General features: G+C 46.3%; 2 protein-coding genes across 11 annotated transcripts in view; one reads left to right on the top strand and one right to left on the bottom strand.

The window, feature by feature from the left end:
• Nucleotides 1–22,500, bottom strand: part of CASK (calcium/calmodulin dependent serine protein kinase) — a 226,110-nt gene that overhangs the window by 81,851 nt on the left and 121,759 nt on the right. The gene's annotated exons all lie outside the window — the stretch shown is intronic.
• On the top strand, nt 1,712–9,883 carry GPR34 (G protein-coupled receptor 34). 4 transcript variants are annotated; one of them, XM_084870058.1, is made up of 3 exons: nt 1,712–2,034; nt 2,805–2,882; nt 6,668–9,883. In XM_084870058.1, exon 3 carries the CDS (start codon nt 6,770–6,772, stop codon nt 7,886–7,888), a length of 1,119 nt encoding a protein of 372 aa, XP_084726184.1. In that variant the 5' UTR covers nt 1,712–2,034; nt 2,805–2,882; nt 6,668–6,769; the 3' UTR covers nt 7,889–9,883. The 4 variants fall into 4 exon arrangements, with proteins under 4 accessions (XP_084726184.1, XP_084726186.1, XP_084726185.1 ...); XM_084870059.1 differs by lacking the exon at nt 1,712–2,034 and adding an exon at nt 2,368–2,390; XM_084870060.1 differs by lacking the exon at nt 2,805–2,882.

The following is a 22,500-nucleotide window of genomic DNA, read 5'->3' on the forward strand; positions in this document are numbered from 1 at the left end:
ATGTCACAATTGCAAGAGTTTCATCGAAAGGTTGATGGAACTTGGGGACTCAACAATGGCTGAGTCACATATGTTATTGCCTATTGGAATGGCTAAAGGCATTTTCCCAACCTGAAAAGGATGATTGTTGGCTGCCAGACAGCTCAGGGCATCTCAATCTACATGTTATTGGCCCAGTACCTGAACAGCCAGAGGTAACTCTTCCAATCTGATAATGCTTTTGTATACAAACCCTGGCCTTTCATGTGTATATCTCCACCTTATCTTAGGACAAATTATGTTAATAAAAAGCAAGGGGTCCTAAGACAAGGAGAACTTAGTTCCTTTAGCTAAGTCTTTCTCTGAGTCCCTATAATGCCTTCCATAATTATGTTTAGTCTCTGGACTCTTATTTAATTTTCTCACAGCCCCTTCTCCAGATTGCTGAACCCTTCTAGATGCCGGATCAAGACCACTGGAGTTAAATAGAAACCTAAGATACCAACAAAGGAGGACAAGAAAGGGTGAGGGGAATTGAATATATAAGAATGAGGTAAGCCTGGCCATTGTGACTCAGTGGTTGAGTGTTGACCTATGAATCAGGAGCTCATGGTTCAATTTTGGGTTGGGACATATACCCGGGCTGCAGCCTTGATCCCCAGTGGGGTGGGGTGGGGGGCCTGTGGGAGGCAGCCGATCAATGATTCTTTATCATCATGTGTCCTTGACTGGAATCAAACCTGGGACCCATCAATCCGCTGGCCAATGCTCTATCCACAACAGTCCACATAAGACACAGTCACACAGGTAACTCTGCCAACTTATACTCTAGCAGCTCTTCACAGTCGGTCATCAACAAACCTTATGAAACCTGATGGAACAATGATACCACCCTCATGGCCTTCTGGTTATCTACAAAATAAAGGCCACATTCTGGCCCTTAAAAAAGAGGGAAAAGCCTTGGCCGGTTTGGCTCAGTGGATAGAGCGCAGGCCTGGGGACTGAAGGGTCCCAGGTTTGATTCCAGTCAAGGGCACATGCCCAGGCAGTGGGTTTGGTCCCCAGTGGGAGGCATGCAGGAGGCAGCCAATCCATGATTCTCTCTCATCATTTATGTTTCTCTCTCTCTCTCTCTCTCTCTCTCTCTCTCTCCCTTCCTGTCTGAAATCAACAAAAATATATTTTTAAAAAAAGAAGGAAAAGAAAAAATTATTCAAGAACCAGCAGCTCTTGTAAACTACCATTTACATTTTTAAGAATAATCAGAAATTCATCTCAATATCGTCACAGCCCACAACATGCTCTAATGAGCACCAATCACAGTTGTCTCACGAGAAAGAGCCTTCTCACATTTAAAAACGTGATATCTTGAATTAGCCAGAGTGACTAGCATTTCATTATATTCATTAAATATTACTTTGCTAAAATTATACATTTCAGGATATAAAATGCACCAACAGAAAATTAATCTCTAAAAATTGTGTGATCAGATGTAAACTTAATAAAGTGTTATATTTATTGCATTACATCCAGTATGACAGCACAGGTGTTATTTGGTGGTGTGGGAGTTTTTGTGTTTACTTCTTTATCGCCACTATTACGCTTTATAAATAATAACACGTTTTAAAGGCAAAAAAGTCCATGTAGCATGTTCTCAAATAGAAGAAGCCTATTCGTAACGGGAACTTCAAAAGCTCCTTTCTCTTGAGGGATCAGGAAAAACTTCCCCCCATTGCCAAGGGGAAGGTCTTCACCCAAAAGACAGAAATCATTTCCTAAAGTGAAGCGTTCGCTGAGCTGAAAGGCAAAGCTGTTGCTCAGTTTCGGGGCTGTGAGATATTCGCACAAGAAGCCTGAGGGTTGTCATACTGCAAAAAGAAAGAAAAGGAAAAAAAAAAAAAAAAAAAAAAAAAGCCTGTTACCACACTCAGACAGAAAAAAAAAAAAAAAAAAGCAGAAAGCCTAACCCACGGCCCCTCCACCGGATGCAGGAGCCCAGCTGGCCCGGCTGCCTAGGGAAGTGCAGGCTCAGAGTGTTCACTCCGGAGCTGAGCTGTGAGTATCCCCCTATCTCCACGCCACGGGCACCCCTTCTTCTGCTTAAAGCTGCCTCCCGGTGACACCTGCTTTTAGAGGGACACCCCCGGCCTGAGCTGCTTGTCTTCTGTGTGCACTGCCGGGAGGACTGGGAGGTCTGCTGGGATCAAGTCCAAGTTGCTTTCCTCGGCGGCAGACTGGATTTCCTATGTGCTGTGATGTTTTATGATTTCCGATGATACGTGACCTTGACCTTAGTACCTTGATGAAGTTCTGCTGTCTGCCTAGCTTCAGGAGAGCACTTTCTTTACTATGCTGTTGCTATGTTGTGGTCATTACCACATGTGTGACATTTTGACTTCTGTGCTTCAGAGGTAAATAAGGAGACTATTAGAGAAAAGCAAAATGCACTTTAGTTAATTCAACTAAAGTGGAAAAAATGTTTTTTGGGGCATAGTTAAGTTTATAACAAAACCGAATATACTACTAATAGTATTTTTTAAAAAATCCTCACCCGAGGGTATTTTCCCATTGATTTTAGGGAGGAAAGGAGAGGGAGAGACAGAGAGAAACATCGATGGGAGAGAGACACATCAACTGGTTGCCTCCTAGACAGGCCCCTACCAGGGCTGGGGAGCCTGCAACCAAGATACGTGCCCTTGACCGGAATCAAACCTGGGACCCTGCAGCCCTTGGGCCAATGCTCTAGCCACTGAGCAACACTGGCTAGGGTTGCCAATGGTATTCTTTCCAGAGTAACATGCTTTCCATTTCCATTCTGCACGCAGCGATGAATGCTGCCTCGGAAGCATGGCCTGAAGGACTCAGTGGCCCAGTGGGGTTAGGCTTCTGCCGCCGCCAAACAGGTATGTCCTGGAACACAGCCATGTGACATTCCCTCTGACGCCCTAACCGCATTGAAAAGCTTGCTCCCTGAAGGCCACAGGGCACCTGCCGGGTGGTGGTGGGGACAGCACAGCGCGAACATGGGGCTGCGAACCTCAGGATTTGCCAAGTAACGGCATCACGGAATACATACTTTGTCAAGTGGCCTTAAGAACATACTGGTTACATACCAGATGTATCTCGACTGACACATTGTAAGGGAGGTGAAAGGCAGGCACTGGATTTAAAACAGAATTTAGTCTTTTAATTTGTAAATAAATGACTGGGCACTAGCCGACAAATATCCACTGAGTGGCCAGATGATGATGATCTCTGAACGCATAATAATCTGGCCACTCAGTGTGTGTGTGTGTGTGTGTGTGTGTGTGTGTGTGTGTGTGTGTGTATTTATATATTTTAGAGGCCCGGTGCATGAATTCGTGCATGGGTGGGGTCTGGCCAGCCTGGCCAGGGGAAGGGACATGGGCGGTTGGCTGGCTTGCCTGCTGGTCGAACTCCTGGTGGAGGGGACAATTTGCATATTAGCCTTTTATTCTATAGGATATTCACTGAGCAGCTAGATTATGATGCGTTCAGAGATCATTGTCATCTGGCCACTCGGTGTGTGCGGTGTGTGCTTCTAAATGATGGCTACTATTACTAGTTAAACAGATGCATCGCTTCTGCTTTATTTTATTGAAGCTGGAAAATAAAGCTAACCAGAGAGGCTTATTGGTGATCTTGTCCAGCTATCATTTATTTTCTTTGCAGGTTACGGCTAGGCAAATGGTCTCGGGATGTGTGTTGTGTGCTTGCAGCTTTCTAGAAACATCTTGATGAAGGCTATCAGGCCTGGAAATAAGTTGGCAAAGACACGTTCTGGGGGAAGTGCTGAACACCGTGACAAACGGTTTGTGATTCTGTAAACTCTGCTCATTACCTGCTATAGTGGACATAGCAAACAGAGATGAATACCTTTTCTAGAGAGGTATAGCTAGACGGCTTCATCTCTTCTTAGGATTGTGGATAATGTGGAAGGGATCATGCCAAAATACTGCTGACAGAACGCATCATGGACAAGGAAAATGCTGGCCCTGCCTGTGTGGCTCAGTGGATAGAGTGTTGGCCTGCAGACTGAAGGGTCCTGGGTTCAATTCTGATCAAGGGCACATGCCCAGGTTTCGGGCTCAATCCCTGGCCCTAGTCAGGATGCATGCTGGAGGCAACCAATAGATGAATAGATGTGTCTCTCTCACATCAATGTTTCTCTCTCTCTCTCTCTCTCTCTCTCTCCTTCCTCCCTCCCTCCCTCCCTCCCTCCCTCTCTCCCTCCCTCCCTCATCCCTGTAAAAATCAATGGAGAAATATTGTTGGGTGAGGATTAACAGCAACAAAAACGCTGACCATATGCGCTTAGGAGGAGAGAGGCTTGGTGCAAAGGATCATGGGCTCTAAAAGCTAGACATGACCCAGTTTGGGCGCTGCCACTTCAGATGTGTGTGGTCAAGGGCAAAGAGTGTAACCTCTTGATCTTTCACGACCTCTTCTGTGACACCTACCTCGCGGAATACCAGGCCGCGTCTCAGCCATCCGGCTCTGGGGCTCAGTTCTGTGTGCGCCTCACAACCCCCCCAGGAGACTTTAAAGGAAGCCAGGGCCCGAGCCCATGCCAGGCCAATGAGGGCAGGTCTGCGGGGGGAGCCGGGCGAGTCTCCATAAAGCTCTGCGGGGCTTCTAGCCCGCAGCCAGGATGGAAACCACCAAATCCGCCAGCGGGGGTGTCCGGGCAGCCTCTGGGGGCAAGACCCTCACTGCCTCCCAGGATGGACCGTTTCATTCTGAAACAGCATTTCCTTCACAGAATGTAGCATCTGCCTCGATGTCTGCTCACTGGTTCTTGCCCCGCTTTCTGAAGACATACAGTCCTCCTCGCCCTGGTCCAGACTAGCAGATCGTCCTGACCGGTGTGGCTCAGTGGATAGAGCATTGGCCTGCGGACTCAAGGGTCCCGGGTTTGATTCCGGTCCAGGGCACATACCTCGGTTGCAGGCTCTGGTTGGAGCTCCTGTGTGGGGCAACCGATCGCTGTGTCTCTCTTTGCTGTTTCTCTGTCTCTCCCCTTCTTTTCCACTCTCTTTAAAAACCAATGGAAAACTATCCTCGGGTAAGCATTAATCAAATACTAATAAAGAAAGACTCCCCAGATCTAGGAATTCAACCCAAGGGTGAGTGTTTGTTGCTGCCACAGCACACTGCTGCCATGGCAACTGGAGCTGCTTGTAATTGAGCAGCTGCGTTTCTGCTAAGTCAGCAAAGCCCTTCCTATGCTCCACCATTGACTTGAATATCCACACGGAGTCCTTTCCATGGTTTTATGCTAAATCCCCTCTTTCATCCAGCAATCTTTATTATATGAAGCACTGGGGGCATAGAGGCAAACAGAACAGATGTGGCCCTCGCTGGGATGGAGTGTACATGTAGTGTACATGCAGTGTACATGGAGCCTGGGAGGAGGAAAGACCATAGTTTCAAGTCATTGCAGCGCCCTCTGTCGGCGCCCCCTCCTGGCTAGCACCATGCTCGGAGCCTGCCCTCCTTCCTCGATGGCCCCTCTGTAGATTTCCTAACACAGAAGCATGCTGGGAGTCTGCCAGCTTGATGCAATTTGTCCTCCTGCTGTGGAGGTGCCCGAAAGCCTAGACCCTGTTCTCTGGCCTTCCTCCCTCTCCTGCCCTGGACTCCGGAAAGACTCCTCACCGAGCATCACCCAGCTTCCTCTTCGCACTTCCCCTCCACGGCAATAAGGGTCCCCTCCGCCCTCCACCCCCGAGGAACGGGTTCTTCTTGAGCAGATCGGAGCTTGAGTTAAGAGAGGCTAAGTTCCCCCAAACCTTGTTCTTTGTGGGAGATGCCAAATCAGGAAATGAAGTACTATCATTCCAATCCACGTGTTGTTTTTCTTTTTTAAAGAAATGCAAGTGCTGCTCCACCAAGGCAGCCACCTGGTTGGCTACCCCACCTGGCACTCTTTCTTTCTTTAAAAAAATATTTTCATTGATGTCTGAGAGGAAGGGAGAGGGAGAAAGAGAGGGAAAGAGAGGGAGAGGGAGAGGGAGAGGGAGAGGGAGAAAAACATCCACGAGGAGAGAGAATCATAGATCGGCTGCCTCCTGCACACTCCTACTGGAGATCCAGCTGACAATCCGGGCATATGCCCTGACTGGGAATCGAACCCTGATCTCCTGGTTTGTAGGTCGGGGCTCAATCACTGAGCCATACCGACCAGGTGTGATTCTACTATATTTTTGCTGTTTGTTTTTGATACCATAATGCTGTTACAAACATAGTGTACATACAAAAATGGCCTAAGACTCTAAAGTAGGAGAAAAGTAAATTTTCTTGCAATGTCTAAAAACAGTCATTTATTATTGACTAGAAGCCTAGTGCACAAAGATTCGTGCTAGAATGGGCCTTCCTTTCCCTGGCTGCTGGCACCGTCTTTCCACTCTGGCCTCGCCTTCCCACGCTGCCCAGAGGCCCTGAGAGACTGGGGTTGGGGAAGAATGCCTGCATCATCACCATGGCACCTGTGTAGGCAAATTAACCGCCATCTTTGTTGGACTAATTTGCATACTCACTCTGATTGGCTGTGGGCGTAGCAGAGGTATGGTCAATTTTACATGTTTGTATATTATTAGGTAAGATGCTTGTAGATAAGTCACTTCTTCAAACAGCAAATGAATCAATGTTTGACATTCTATTGCAGGACGAATCTGAAGCCTTCACAGAAGCACCACACGCAAGGAACATGTCCTTCGGGACCTCCACCTTTTGATATCTCCAGGAGACGAGACGTCACACCGTGACCATGACGACAGCAACTTCGGTCAGCAGTTGGCCTTCCTGTCCCCAGGGAGCCTGCTTCCCAACCAACCACAGCGCCCCATCACCACGCAACTTCTCGGGGGCGTCAAATGCCACCGACTGCCCCATGGATGAGCACTTGCTCTCTCGAGTGCTCACCGCCTTCTACTCGGTGATCTTCCTCGTGGGGCTGGTGGGAAACATCATCGCCCTCTACGTGTTCCTGGGGATCCACCGCAAGAGGAACTCCATCCAGATCTACCTCCTGAATGTGGCCGTCGCAGACCTCTTGCTCATCTTCTGCCTCCCCTTCCGCATCATGTTCCACCTTAACCAGAACAAGTGGGAGCTCGGCGTGGTCCTCTGCAAGGTGGTGGGGACGCTCTTCTACATGAACATGTACATTAGCATCATTCTGCTCGGGTTCATCAGCTTGGATCGCTACATAAAAATCAATCGGTCCATACAACAGCGGAAGGTGGTAACGACCAGACAAAGTATTTACGTTTGCTGTACAGTATGGGCCGTCGCTCTGGCTGGATTCTTAACTATGATTATTTTAAACCTCAAGAAAGGAGGCCACGATCCCACAAAGTGTTTCCATTACAGAGATAAAATGAACGAGAAAGGAGAGGCGATTTTTAATTTGGTTCTTGTGGTGATGTTCTGGCTGATTTTCCTACTCATAATCCTTTCCTATATTAAGATCGGCAAGAACCTGCTGAGGATTTCGAAAAAGAGGTCCAAATTTCCCAATTCTGGCAAATACGCCACGACAGCTCGCAATTCCTTCATCGTGCTGATCATTTTCACCGTGTGTTTTGTCCCTTACCATGCCTTCCGCTTTGTCTATGTTTCTGTACAGCTCAACGTGTCATCGTGTTATTGGAAGGAGATGGTTCACAAAACCAACGAGATTATGCTGGTCTTCTCCTCGTTCAACAGCTGCCTGGACCCGGTCATGTATTTCCTGATGTCCAGTAACATCCGCAAAATCATGTGCCAGCTTCTCTCTCGAGGGTTCCAAGGGGACTCGAGCCGGAGCGAAAGCACCTCGGAGTTCAAGCCGGGGTACACCCTCCACGAGACATCAGCTGCGGCGAAAATTCAGACCGGCTTCTAAAGCCTTTTTGGCAAACTCATGAAAAAGCCTCTCCATTCCTTGAAGAATGACACATTGTCCTGAATGAAATGCTAGCATTTGCAAGGCTCGGATCTCCTCCATGCTCCTTTCTTGTTTGCGACTAGAGGCCCGGTGCATGAAATTTGTGCACAGGTAGGGTCTCTAGGCCTGGCAGGCAATCAGGGCTGATCGGGGCCTTCCCTCTCCAGCTGCCGGCCAGGGCCTTTCTTCGTTCTGCGCCACCCCCTGATGGTCAGCACACATCATAGCGAACGGTCAAACTGCTAGTCAGTCAAACTCCAGAGGGGACAATTTGCATATTACTCTTATTAGGTAGGATATTTCATTTGCTTAATTGTAAGATAGTTCAAGGAAAAGAAAAGCTTACACTTATCACTAGATTTTTAAATCTGTGTGTAAATCTTTTCAAAAGATATCATTAAGCTAACACTCTTTTAAAGTTTTACACTTTCTTTAATTTTCAAAAAATCATCACTTGAGAATACCCCCCCTCCCCACTGACTTTTAGAGTAAAATGGAGAGAGGGGAAGGGATGGAGGGAGGGAGGGAGAGAGATAGAGATAGAGATAGATAGATAGAGAGAAACATCTATTGGTTGCTTCCCTCACATGCCTGGGATTGAACTTGCAACTGAGGTACATGCCCTTAACCTGACTCTAACCTATGACCCTTTGGTCTGTGGTCTGTGGGCCAAAACTCTAATCACTGAGCAACCCGGCCAGGTCTAAGCTAACACTCTTAACAAAGATGATAAAGTTAAGTGAAATGCATGGCTTCAACACCAGGATGATCAAAGGAATTGTCATAGTTTCTCAAGTCACTAAAGTAGTTACTCAAAATTAAGCACCTAATACTAATTTAAAGTGTGTTTAAAAGTTAGTTCAATGATTTGAGGACTGATTTAAAATGTCAGAAAATAGATGTTGATTGTCACTAAAAAAGCTTGTAATTTGCCTCTGTATTAATTGTTGCCTAAACTAAACCTCTATAAGAGATGGATTGATAATAAATGTCAAATAAAACATGAAATCACCCAGTATCTCTCGCTGCTTAGATAAAATGGAAAGAACTGAAATATCGCGCAGTAAAATCAAACAGATGAGCTAAGAATACGATAGCCTGGCAACAGGGCTGGACACAGTCAGCTTGAACTGCACTTTGATAGAATAAAGTGGAAGTTGTGTTCACCCTGTGCATCTGACAGAACCTCAAGCACACATGTGACAGAACATGTGTAATGCTGCTCAGTGAGCTCAACAATTGCAAGCTGAGCGAGTGTGCGCAGCCAAGAACTACACGGTGGCTTAGTCACAAAACGAACTGAACGCCACCTGCTGCAGCACAATTCTCAAAAGCAATGCTGAATGAAAACAAACCGCAAACAGGTATGGAACATATGAAAGCAGGTATGTAAAATACAAACACATGAAACAGTGCCATATTCTTTTAAAAAATATAGATTTGTATTGATTTCAGAGAGGAAGGGAGAGGGAGGGAGAGAAACATCCATGATGAGAGAGAATCATGGATCGACTGCCTCCTGCATGCCCCCAACTGGGGATGGAGCCCACAACCTGGGCATGTGTCCTGACCGGGAATCAACCATGACCTTTTGGTTCATAGGTCAATGCTCAACCACTAAGCCACACTGTCCAGGTTTTAAAAAAAAACCATTTTTATGAATCTATAAATACACAATAAAAATATAAAACAGACATGGTTATGTACACAATATGCATACCAACTGAGAGTTAATGGTTATATTTGGAGAGATTTAAAGCACACATAGCAAAATGGTAATGCCTGTTAAACCTGTGTGGTACTGTACGGGCATTTTATATGATTTTGGCATACTTCTAAGTGTTTGAAATAGTTCATAATAATAAAGAACTCCGTAGATTAGAATTAAAAGGAGGAAATTCTGAAATTTTCCCGAATGTTCAAGAATAACTGGCCAGTAAGACCTAAGAGAAAGAGATCTTATTCATCAAGGACTCCCAGAGTTTAGTATATATGTGTTTGTTGAACAACTGAATGAATGAGTAAATGGATGGAAGGAGGAATCAGATAGGGAGGAGGGGGAAGAGGTGCTTAACAGAATTAAAAAGGAGTATATTTTGCCCCCCCCCCCCGCCCGAGTCTTATCTGGCTATAGCTGTGTAGAACATCATACAATTGTAATGAGATGTCATTAAAGCAACCATTCTCAAAGGTGTGGCTGGATGTTCGTTGGTCAGACTCAGAACGAGATGCCATTGAAAAGAAAGTCTGAGATCAAACCATAGATCATGGATCAAACACCACTCTCAGAAGTTGTTATCTTAGATCCAGAGACAGAGAAGGATCGATCAGACCATCCAACTTCAGAGGGAAGGCAGGGGAGGGTGGGGGTAAGGGGGAGAGATCAACCTAAGGACTTGTATGCATGCATATTAGCATAATCAGTGGACACAGACACTGGGCTGGTAGGGGCTTGCCTGGGTTGGGAATGGCTTGGGGGGGGCGGGGGGAGGAGGTCAATTGGGGAAAAAGGAGACATATGCAAAACTTTAGACAATAAAAAAAGAAGAGGTCAATATAGAACCATATTTACAAAACAAAACTCCAAGGAACCATTCATGTTTCTCACAGAGTATGAGAATGACTTATAGTCAGAACACTTCTTGGAACTTCAGATAGGCCACTAGCTAAGAAACCAATATTCAAGAGTATGAAGACTTTTGTTGGGGCTGAACTTATTTTCATGAGATTTGGTTTGCATACAATTAGTGCTTAGTAGCTCTGTTTCAATAAGTGCACACAATTGGTTGAATAAAGACTACCAGAAACACCAATCAGTTCATAGCAGCACAATTCACCATAGCTAAGATTTGGAAACAGCCTAAGTGCCCATCAGCAGATGAGTGGATTAGAAAACTGAGGTACAGCTACACAATGGAATACTTTTTCGCTATAAAAAAGAAGGAACTTTTACCATTTGCAACAGCATGGATGCGACTGGAGGGCATTATGCTAAGTGAAATAAGTCAGTCGGAGAAAGGTAAATATCACTCATTTGTGGGATATAATGATCAACATAATTTAATGAATAAGAATAGATCGATCTAGAGACAAATGGTAGGGGAGTGGGGGTAGAGAGCAACCAATGAACTTGTACGCATGCACATTAGCATAATCAATGGACACAGACACTGGGGCGGTGGGGGCTTGCCCGGGTGGGAATGGCTGGGGCAGGGGGGGGAGGGGAAAAAGGAGACATAATGTAAAACTTTAGACAATAAAAAAATAGGTAGATACACAATCGTATTTATAAAACAAAAATATTTGAGAATAAAAATTTACAGAAAAATTAGATGCTCAGAAAAAAGTAACATTTATATTAATTCCTTTGCTTTGACAATGTTAACAAATACCAACCTAAACTGATATTTAGCATTTCTGTTTATATGATTTTAAATACTGCTTTTCCCTCAGGTTCTCAAAATTATTTTTTTATATTAGTGGTAAATATTTTATATGCTTACATGCATCTATTGTAAACATAGAGTTTGAATGGTTCAATTACATTATCTATGATTACCACTACTTTTATGAAATATTAAAACAAATACACTCATAGTTCTAGAAGCTGTCTCAAAATTTGATTGAGATGGTCTCTATAAAGCCCTGCACAATGGCATTCTTAAAAAATTTAAACAGTAGAGTTAATTCTTGCTATATTTGTGGTAAGATAAAGTTTCATAAAAATCAACTTGCCTATAAGCTCATACCAAATCTTGTTTACCAGCAGAAGTTTCACTAATTGCCTGAATCCTGAGGATGTTTCTAAATTTTTAGGAAAAAAACAAAAACACACACACACACACACAAACATGCCACTTACCAAGTTTAAGGCCATTTATGATATATAATCTTTTATTTAGTAGTTAAGTATTAGTATACACTGAGTGGCCAGATGATGGTGATCTCTGAACGCATAGTAATCTGGCCACTCAGTGTGTATCCTATAGAATAAAAGGCTAATATGCAAAGTGTCCCCTCGACCAGGAGTTCGACCAGCAGGCAGGCCAGACAACCGCCCATGTCCCCTCCTCCTGGCCAGGCTGGCCGGACCCCACCCATGCACGAATTCATGCACCAGGCTTCTAATATCTATATCTATATATCTATATATCTATATATCTATATCTATAGCTATACCAAGTGGCCAGATTATTATGCATTCAGAGATCATAATAATCTGGCCACTCAGTGTATAAGCAGGAGATACTGTCTGTACCTCCCCCGACCCAAGGCTTAGTTCTAGAAGCATATAGAACAAGGAAATTCAGAAGCTCTCTACCCTCACCTTACAGATCTCCAGACAAAGTTTCTAAAGAACATATCTCATATGCAAAACCTCACAGGGCAGGCCTAGCTGCCTGGCGCTGGAGACAGAATGCTGAGCACTGCGGGCAGAGCTGGTCTGATGGCAGTTGACTTGCTACGATAAGGTCCCTAGGAGAAGAAGATTCTGTTCTAGTACAAAAGGTTTTCTTTCCAACATCTTTTGGAAATGGGTTTTTCAATCTTGCTGCTGTGAAGGTAGAACTAATATGATTACAACCCTTTGAAGCAAAGCTGTGCGGACCGGTAGCCACGAGAGAAAACCAGCAGGAAACCCAGTTCTCCCACCAGGCAATCTGGATTTTGCAGAAACACATTCATGGGCTAATTATTTTGTAACCTTTTGAAATACAAATGGAAATCTATTTCCCTAGATATGAAAATATATTCTTTTTTAATATATCTTCCTTTCTGCTATGTATGCAGATACCTTTATTACAATTACCATCACGGGGTACATATTTAATTGACCCTGGAACAACATGAAGGTTAGGGCATTGCCCCCCTGCATAATAAAATATTCTAGTATAACTTTATTATTATTTTTTAAATTTTTTTATTGATTAAGGTGTTACATGTGTGTCCTTATCCCCCCATTGCCCCTATCCACCCCCACTCATGTCCTCACTCTCCTGGTGTCTGTGTTCATTGGTTAGGCTCATATGCATGCATTCAGGTCCTTTGGTTGATCTCTCCCCCTTACCCCTCCCCTCCCCTGCCTTCCCTCTGAGGTCTGATTGATGTGAAAACATATTCTTACCCTTTAATAAGGAGAACACTATGGAACAGATGCAAAGAGAAGCTTTCATGGAACAATACGTGTCTCCGAGCAGACCTTCAGTGAGACATGCGAAGGCTATTTGACCAACCGATGCTCTCAAGAGGGCTGAGCAGGACAACTCAGAGGGAAGCTAAGACTCTGTTAGTCATCATGTGCTGGAATCTTGCAAAGTGGGGTTAAGTGGATTTTTAAAAAAGGTTCCCAAGTGACTGACACCTTCCTCCCTCGGAGAATCACCAGAAGGAAAGGAAACATCACACAAATCATCAGGAAAGGGAGAGATGGATCAATAAATAGTGCTGCCCTTATCCTATGTGGCTCAGCGGTAGAGTGTCGGTCTGCGGACTGAAAGGTCCCAGGTTCGATTCCGGTCAAGGGCATGTACCTTGGTTGCAGGCACATCCCTGGTAGGGGATGTGCAAGAGGCAGCTGGTCGATGTTTCTCTCGCATCGACGTTTCTAGCTCTCTATCTCTCTCCCTTTCTCTCTGTTAAAAATCAATAAAATATATTTTTTTAAAAAGGCTAATATGCAAATTGACGGAACAGTGGAACAACCGGTTGCTATGACGTGCACTGACCACCAGGGGCAGACGCTCAATGCCGGAGCTGCCCCCTGGTGGTCAGTGCGCTCCCACAAGGGGAGTGCTGCTCACCCAGAAGCCGGGCTCACGGCTGGTGAGTGCAGTGGCGGTGGTGGGAGCCTCTCCATGACAGTCGGACATCCCCCAAGGGCTCCTAGACTGCAAGAAAGTGCAGGCTGGGCGGAGAACACCCCCCCGCCCCCCGCCAAGTGCATAAATTTCATGCACCGGGCCTCTAGTATAAAATTAAAAGCCAATTCATAGCCTCACCTTGTTTCTCTCTCTCTCTTTCTCTCTCTCTCTCTCTCTCTCTCTCTCTCTCTCTCTCTCTCACACACACACACACACAAACACACACAAAGTGGATTAAAGAGTTATATGTAAATGATGAAACTATGAATAGATTAAAAAATATGTAACTAGCCGGAACCGGTTTGGCTCAGTGGATAGAGCGTCGGCCTGTGGACTGAAAGGTCCCAGGTTCGATTCCGGTCAAGGGCATGTACCTTGGTTGCGGGCACATCCCCAGTAGGGGGTGTGCAAGAGGCAGCTGATCGATGATTCTCTCTCATCGATGTTTCTAACTCTCTATCACTCTCTCTTCCTCTCTGTAAAAAATCAATAAAAAATATTAAAAAATATGTAACTAACTCATTTGTATGTGACTAACTCATTTGTGGATGGGAAAGAACTTTATATTGATAAAACAATAGAAATAACCACAGGAAAAAAACGCACAGACTTATTTTAGTCAAAAACCATAAAAATAATAGCAAAAGCACCAAGTGGGAAACAGCTCCCTGCCATTCATGGCGAGCCTTTTGTGTGAGGCGCCAATAGACACCGCAAACTCGTCAAGAAACTCCTATCTTTGGTGAAAAGAAAGCACTGGAAGCTCCGGATGAAGTCCGAGTTCTGCCAAGGCCAATGGGGCAGAAGCATCCTTGTGGGCCGCTCGGGGCCCAGGTGAGGACAAGGCCCGGGAGGCCGCTTAGGCGCAGACTGGCTTCGGCTGGAGAAGGGGGCGGGCTGGGTGGTGGGAGCAGCTGAGCCAGAATCGAAAGGGAAGTAGTGCTGCTAGGTTCGTCCTAAACATCTGTTTTGCTTATTTCCCCTCTTCAAGTTCACATGCGAGGACAGGGAAGAGAGCGGAGTCTGGTTATTTCTGGGCATTCGCTGAGCCAGGTGCCAGCCATGGGCGCTGTGACTGCTGACTCCCGCCACGTGGGGGTGGGCAGGGCAGCGGCCTGCCCATTCCATCTTGCCCAGACACTATGGCAATGACTGAGGCGTCGCTTTTTTATTTTATTTAAAAATATATTTGTATTGATTTCAGAGAGGAAGGGACAGGCTGAGAGACATCCATGATGAGAGAGAATCATGGACCAGCTGCCTCCTGCACGTCCCCCACTGAATATGGAGCCTGCAACCGGGGCCTGTGCCCTGACCGGGAATCCAACCCTGACTTCACAGGTCGATGCTCAACCCCTGAGTCACGCCGGCCAGGCTGAGATGTCTCTCTTTAAACATAAATTGGCCTTCATATGTATTTGTGGCAAAAAGGGTCTGCTTAGCACTCATCAAGATTGTGTGATGTCAACCAAAAGCTTCAAGAATAGTTTTGTAGTGCCCTAGTTGGTGTGGCTCAGTGGATGGAGCATCAGGCTGCAGACAGAAAGGTCTCAGGTTCGATTCCGGTCAGGGTTGCAGGCTCGGTCCCCAGTGGGGGGCATACAGGAGGCAGCTGATAGGTGATTCTCTCTCATCGTTGATGTTTCTCTCTCTCTCTCTCTCCCTTCCTCTCTTAAATTTAATAAAAGTATATTTTTAAAAAAGACTAGTTTTGGAGCTAATGACATGGGCACTCTGTGGAAACTTGGGTGACAAGCTGCACAGGCTGCAGGGCGAACACAGAACAGTGAACCAGAGTGCCCACCTCACTCACTGTGCCGAGGGCCCAGGAAACACCTGAAGCAGCAGCGGCAGCTGAACTCTCAGAAAGGCCGCTGAGTACGGTTTGCAAATGGGTGTAGATGATGCGGAGAATCTGCCCGCGTTAGTAAGCCACGCAAGTTATTTCAGGAGCAAAAGTAAGCTGTTACAGTCAGACTACGACTTGGCAATTCCGCATCTCACTTTTTAATGAGACATTTCACACACACAGAAAAGAGGAAACGGACCTTTCAAACAGGCAGCGAAGCTCTCACAGTCCAACCTGCAGTTGCTCATGTTTGGCCTCTTTGCTTAGCTGTTTCCTTGCACCCACACACTCGAAAAAGCTTAGACACTAACACTCAGCCCAAGCCTCTCTTCTTTAAAAAAAAAATAAAAAAATTATATATATATTTTATTTATTTCAGAGAGGAAGGAAGAGAAACATCCATGATGAGAGAGGATCATAGATTGGCTGCCTCCTGCACGCCCCCTACTGGGGATCGAGCCCACAATCAGGGCCTGTGCCCTGACTGGGAATCGAACCCGGGACCCTTCAGTCCGCAGGCCAACGCTCTACCCACTAGCCACACCAGCTAGGGCCCATGCCTCCCTTCTGAAGTTAGTGTATACCGTTCTGATATGTAACTTTATATTTTTATAACATATGTATACATAACAATACATTTCATTTTTTTCTTTTTGAAATAGACACAGATAGTATCTCACTCTTACATTCTCTTGTAAACACCTCTCACTCAAATTATGTTTAGGTTGGCACATATAAATCTCACTCACTTTTACTGGTGCGAAGTGGTTCTTCTTATGGAAAATGTTTTGTTGTGCAAAGAAACAACACCCCAAGTCTCCATCCCCCCAACAATGGGTTCTTAGGGGGTTTCCGCTTCTTTGTTGTCAGAAACCATGCGCGCTCGCAGTTTCTCTCTGGCTGACACCCAGCAGCGGTGATGCTTGCCTGGATGGGCTCACGCATCTTCAGTTTCTCTTAGTTGTGACAAATGGCTCTCCAAAATAATTTGTTTAATATACATTTTTATTGATTTCAGAGAGGAAAGGAGAGGGAGAGAAATAGAAACATCAGTGATGAGAGAGAATCATGGATTGGCTCCCCCCCGAACACCTCCTACTGGGGATCAAGCCTGCAACCCAGGCATGTACCCTGGGCCGGAATCGAAACCAGGACCCTTCAGTCCGCAGGCCAATGCTCTATCCACTGAGCCAAACCGGCTAAGGCTCTCCAAAATCATTTGATCAGCTTATGTACCTATCCCAGCGTAGGAAGATGCGAGTTCCTATTTAGCCACATCCTCAGCGATACTTGGGTTTCTCAGGCTTACTAACTTTTGCCGTCTGGTAGGTGTGAAATGGCCTTTCCCTGTGGTTTTAGCTTTACTTCCCCAACCACAGGGGGAATGGAGCATCACCTCATGTTTTTTTTTGGCCCATTTCGATCTCTCCTGGGGTGAATGTACCGGTTCGTATCTATACTCTCCCACTCTTCCCTCATGAGCCGCTCATCTTCTATTCTTTTATTTCTTTCAGATTGTTGAAGTAGCTCTCTACATATTCTGCAAACAAATCTTTTGCTGTTTATGTGGGTTGCAAATAACTTCCACCAGAATGGGACTTGTCCTTCACTTTGCTCATGGTGCCTTTGGCAGACCTTTTCAGGCAAAGTGAGACATGTTCTAACGAATACATCTAGATAACTCGGGTCCTTGGAAAGACACCCCGCAAGGACCACGCTGAGGATGAAATTACCCATTAGGTAAGACAATGTGGCATTTCAGCCATAAATAGCACAGAGGAATAACCAAAGCCTTCTCATTTAGCGACGGGGCCGTGGTCGGCAAACTCATGAGCCCACAGAGCCAAATATCAACAGGACAGCATTGACATTTCTTTGGAGAGCCACATTTTTAAAACTTAAAGTTCTTCTAATGCCACTTCTTCAACATAGACGTGCCCAGGCCGTGGTATTTTGTGGAAGAGCCACACTCAAGGGGCCAAAGAGCCGCAGGTGGCTCGCGAGCCACAGTTTGCTGAACACGGGGCTAGTGGAAATTCTTCAGTACAACATGGGTCCCCAGCAGGCTGGGAAGGTAGCAAAGCATTTGGAGCATTGGATACCGTTTGGAAGAGATGTTCTCCAGCTCCCTGAATAGTAGGTTTGTGTCTTCCAGAACATTCAATGCCTTAATAGTGAGTGGCAGGCAGAGGCCACCTGTGACCATGTGCCAAGGCATGAACGTCCTCAGGGTGACTTAGGCGTGTGCACCTGGGGGAAAGGAGGTGCTCTGTGTGTGGCCAATGGCCCCCTGGCAGTTTCCCCAAATCTCTTATAGCACATTCGTCCAATGTCCCTTGCTCATCACACAGTAGGCACACTGCTAGAGAGATGGTTTAAACTGTGTCTGAAATGAGCTGACGGGTTCTGGGAGCCCTGTGATATTTAGGTTTGGTGTTCAGGTCTCCTTGCTTTCTCTCTGAGCCCTGGCTTTGCTTTGTGTCACCAGAAGTTGCACCTGGAAGTGGGGCCAAGACACGCTCCCCGCAGACCTGGCTCAACAGCAGGAAGCAGGTGGGAATGGCCATCACTGCTGGCGCTGCTGGCATGGGCGCTATCCTCTCACGGGCGTGGTTCCCCTTCCCCAGACTCGGCAGCACCTCTTCTTCTTCCCCGATTCGCTTTGGTCTCTGCTTCCCTACTTTCCCTTTTCATTGCCTTTCTTGGGATTGAAGGCCCTCTTCTGCGGGTCCCTGGATCATTCCGAGGCAGAGATGCTTCGTGTCTGTAGAGAAGGAACTTTGCACCCAAAAGAAACACCCTGTCTCCTCTCTACTGAAAGCAGCTCCCAGCTGGCTGCAAGGGAACTGATGAGACTTGCATGCCTGCTCATCTTCAGTTCCCCTTTGTGGCTGGCGAGCCTTGAAAAACATGGGGACATACAGGGTCAGCTGCGGGGACCGAGGACAGAGTTCCAAATCGATGTGGCCCGTAGAGAGAGAAGTCAGTCAAGTAAGAACGCGTGGGTCTCATGATCTGATGGCTCGCATTTGGGATCCCCAAAATAATGAGAGCGTGAGAAATGAGTACCGCCTAGTGTGGTGGGAGAGAAGCTACAGGGCAAGCAAGGCTGATAATCTGTCTATAATGGTCCCTCCAGCCCCTGTCCATGGGGGCTAATGTTCCAAGAAGCCGTGGATGCATGAAACCAAGAATAGAACCCTCTACATACTGTTTTTTCCTATACATACATATAATCAAGTTTAATTTATAAATTAGGCACAGTAAGATATTAACAACAATGAAATAGAAGAATTAAAACAACACTAAAGGCCCAGTGCAAGAAAAATTCGTGCATGGGGAGGTGCAGTCCCTCAGCTCAGCTGCATTCTCACAGTCCAGGAGCCATCAGGGGATGTCCTACTGACGGCTTAGGTCCGTTGCCCTCATAGCCGCTGTGGTTTTGTCCGGAGGGACATCCGTAAGATGTCCAATCTAATTAGCATATTACCCTTTTATTAGTATAGATACTGTATCACAGTCATGCAAATATGGCTTCTCTCTCTCCGATAACCCATCTGATAACCAAGATGGCTACTCAGTGACTAACAGGCAGGGAGTGTGCGCAGTATGCAGACAGTGGACAAAGAGATGGTTCTTGGCCCGAGGCATGATAAGAGATTTCATCACCCTACTCAGAAAAGCACACAAATTAAGGGATAGGCTATTTACAGAGGATAAAAAGTACAAAGGAGACATTATGGCTCATGATACTTTCAACAGACCTTTTAATATAAGAAATAACCAAAACAATCTGACAGCTTTGAGACCAAAGTGGGACACGGTGGACGTTGGAGAGCCAGTTTTGGCCTGATCCCCGAAGGCCAGGCTAAGGGAAGCCACCTTCTGGAGAAACCCGTTAACTCCCCAGACGCCCTTTGAGCCATGGCCCACTGCCCCAGCTGCAACGCGGAGGTTGGCTCCAGGGCGTGTCCGGCCCTTCTCGTCCAGTCCCGCCCCTCTGGTCACCTTCTAATTAATTTCCTTTCAATGTGCATGAATCTGTGTACCGGGCCACCAGTAAAATATAAATAAACAGCATATGTACCCTTGATTCTAAAATGGTGACAACAAATATAATAATTTTATTAACAAAACGACAATGCTCAATACCCAGTAGGGGGCATGCAGGAGGCTGCCAATTGATGATTCTCATCATTGATGTTTCTTTCTCTCTTTCCTTCTTCCCTCTATGCTGAAATCAATTAAAAAAATATATATAAAAAGTTAAAGGGAAACTAAAAATACGATAAAAGCTTCTGCAAACTCCAAGGTCAGACTTTCTTTGCACCACTAGGAGAATTACAGTTGTGAAGATTCTACAAAGCTGACTCTTGTGCTAATCACTAGTATGAAGGCCCCCCCCCCCCAAAAAAAAAAATCCCCAAAGTGCACATCCTATGAAAGGCGGCTGAATAGCACCATGCGTTCACTTTAAGGATGCAAATCCATTGTCCATACAATTCCTTTTATTCTCTGACACTTAAAGGGCCGGTAACACACTGCCCTCTGCTGGACACAGCACCTCCGAAGAAATGAGTCTCTTACAGACTTTTTCTGGGTTAACATGTGACGTGTTCTTTCCAATGTTCTCCACCAGCTATTTCTGGAGATATGAAACTCCACAGAGCTTCTATTTCCTGGATGCAATACCTGATTTGCAGACTCGCTGAAGCGACACATTTTAGGCTGGTTTTGGATGGAGAAAAGGGAAGGAGACAGCGTGGCAATGTTAGAACTCTGCCATTGTACAGTGCAATTGGAGAAATATCTAAAACACTAAGACCTGCTTAGAAGGATGCCTGAAAACGACCACTTCAAGTCTCATATAGCTCCAGCCATCAAAAGATTACCAAGATGTGCCCTGGCCGGTTTGGTTCAATGGCTAGAGCGCCGGCCTGAGGACTAACACTGCTCTAAACCTCCTTGCAACTCGAGTGGTTGCTTTCCAGCGCACAGGTGCACATGGCTTGCATCTGTGCTGATATGATCTCCTAAGTCATTTTTAGAATTCTATCATCAAATACTTTATTTTCCAAAAACTTTATATACTCTTGGCTTTTCAAAGAACTTGTAAAAGAAAAAAAAGAAAAGAAAAGAAAGAAAGGCAGGCTCTGAAGCATAATATGAACCGAACTTGACTGATGTGAAGATGGTGAAATTCAACATCTGCCTGACCTTGAAATTTTCCCTCCTCTCATCCAAGATCAAAATTTCCTCTCTTCCCCACGCCTGCTACCTTCCTGGTTGCTTGGTCGAAAGTCCAAAGTGGAGCACAACTCTGATTAGGCCCATGGGAGTCTTGTCATTAGACCTTTTTTACAAAGCTAATCATTTTTTGCCCTGGCTGGTGTGGCTCAATGGATAGGGTGTCAGCCTGTGGACTGAAGGGTCCTGGGTTTGATTCCAGTCAAGGGCCCAGGCCCAGGTGTGGGGAGTCCAGGAGGCAGCCAATCTATGATTCTCTCTCATCACTGATGTTTCTACCTCTCTCCCTCTCCCTTCCTCTCTGAAACCAATACACAGATTTCAGAGAAGCGAATCATTTTTCTGTACTGTCACACCTTTCCAGCCGTCTGGGAAATGTTCCCCGGGGTGCCGAGAAACTAGCAAGTAGAGGTTCCTCACACCCCGGCTGAGGGCAGGATGGGGGTGCCTGCGGCTGCTCAGTCGGTGGTGAGGCCCCAGAGCAGTGCCCCTGGAGGCAGGGCTGTGGCCAGACCCCACATCCTGCAGCTGGGCAGCCCGAGGCCGCAGCTTGGAGCAGCACAGCTGTGCTTCCTCCTGGAGGCACCCCTGGCCTGGAGGGCGGGGGGGGGGCTGGCCTGGCGACAGGCAAGCTCCCAGGCGCCCCACTTCAGAGGAATAACGGTCTTTGGCATGTGATGCTCCAGTGTGGATGCAGGAGGCGTGGCTCCTCCCCTGTGCCAGGCCCTGCGCTCTGGGTACCGAAAAGGCCAAGCGCATCAGTGCAGACGCGGGTGCACAGCCCTGGAGAACTGTCTAGTGGAAGCGCCAACATTCAGGCAGACTGAGTTGTCTTGTGCCTGCTGGGTTCTAGCGCCCTGCCCCCCTTTTTTTAAATCCTCGCCCGAGGATATTTTTCCAATAACTTTTAGGGAGAGTGGAAGGGAGAGGGAGACAGAGAGAAACATCGATGTGAGAAAAACACATCCATGGGTTGCCTCCTGCACGCACCCTGACCAAGGCCTGGGCCAGGGAGGAGCCTGCAACTGAGGTACATGCCCTTAACCAGAATCAAACCCGTGACCCTTCAGCCCACAGGCTGACACTCTATCCACTGAGCCAAACTGGCCAGGGCTACTTTATTCTTTTAAAAAAATATATTTTTCTTGATGTCAGAGAGGAAGGGAGAGAGAGAGAGAAACATCCATGATGAGAGAGAATCATGGACCGGCTGCCTCCTGCACGCCCCCCACTGGGGACTGAACTGGATTTCGGTTTCCATTCTCAGAGTCTCACTGGTTTAACTTCCCATGAAAAGGTGGTGGGATGCAGGTCTGGCTCCCAGCTGCACACTGAGCTTTCATTTAGCGACCAGTTCAGACTGGTTGGACAAGTCTATACAGAAAGTTGGTTTCCCAATTCTTTAGATCACTCTGGAACTATTCACTGTACCCGAGGCGTACCTGAGGCTCAGATTCTAGCACTTCCAGGATGCCCACAGCCATTCTGAAAGGCTCCGAACCAACTCCGATTCTGAAAGGAGGCAGCACAGGGCAGTTCAAAGTAGAACAAGCTAGTTCTTAGCAAGTGAGTTGGGACATTTTATTTCAGAGAGGAAGAGAGAGAGACATCAA

Source organism: Pipistrellus hanaki, assembly GCF_964339955.1.
Source record: "Pipistrellus hanaki genome assembly, chromosome: X".
Taxonomy (NCBI): domain Eukaryota; kingdom Metazoa; phylum Chordata; class Mammalia; order Chiroptera; family Vespertilionidae; genus Pipistrellus; species Pipistrellus hanaki.

Coding starts and splice junctions, on each gene's coding strand:
- GPR34 (XM_084870058.1), top strand. CDS start 6,770: ATGACGACAGCAACTTCGGTCAGCAGTTGGCCTTCCTGTCCCCAGGGA.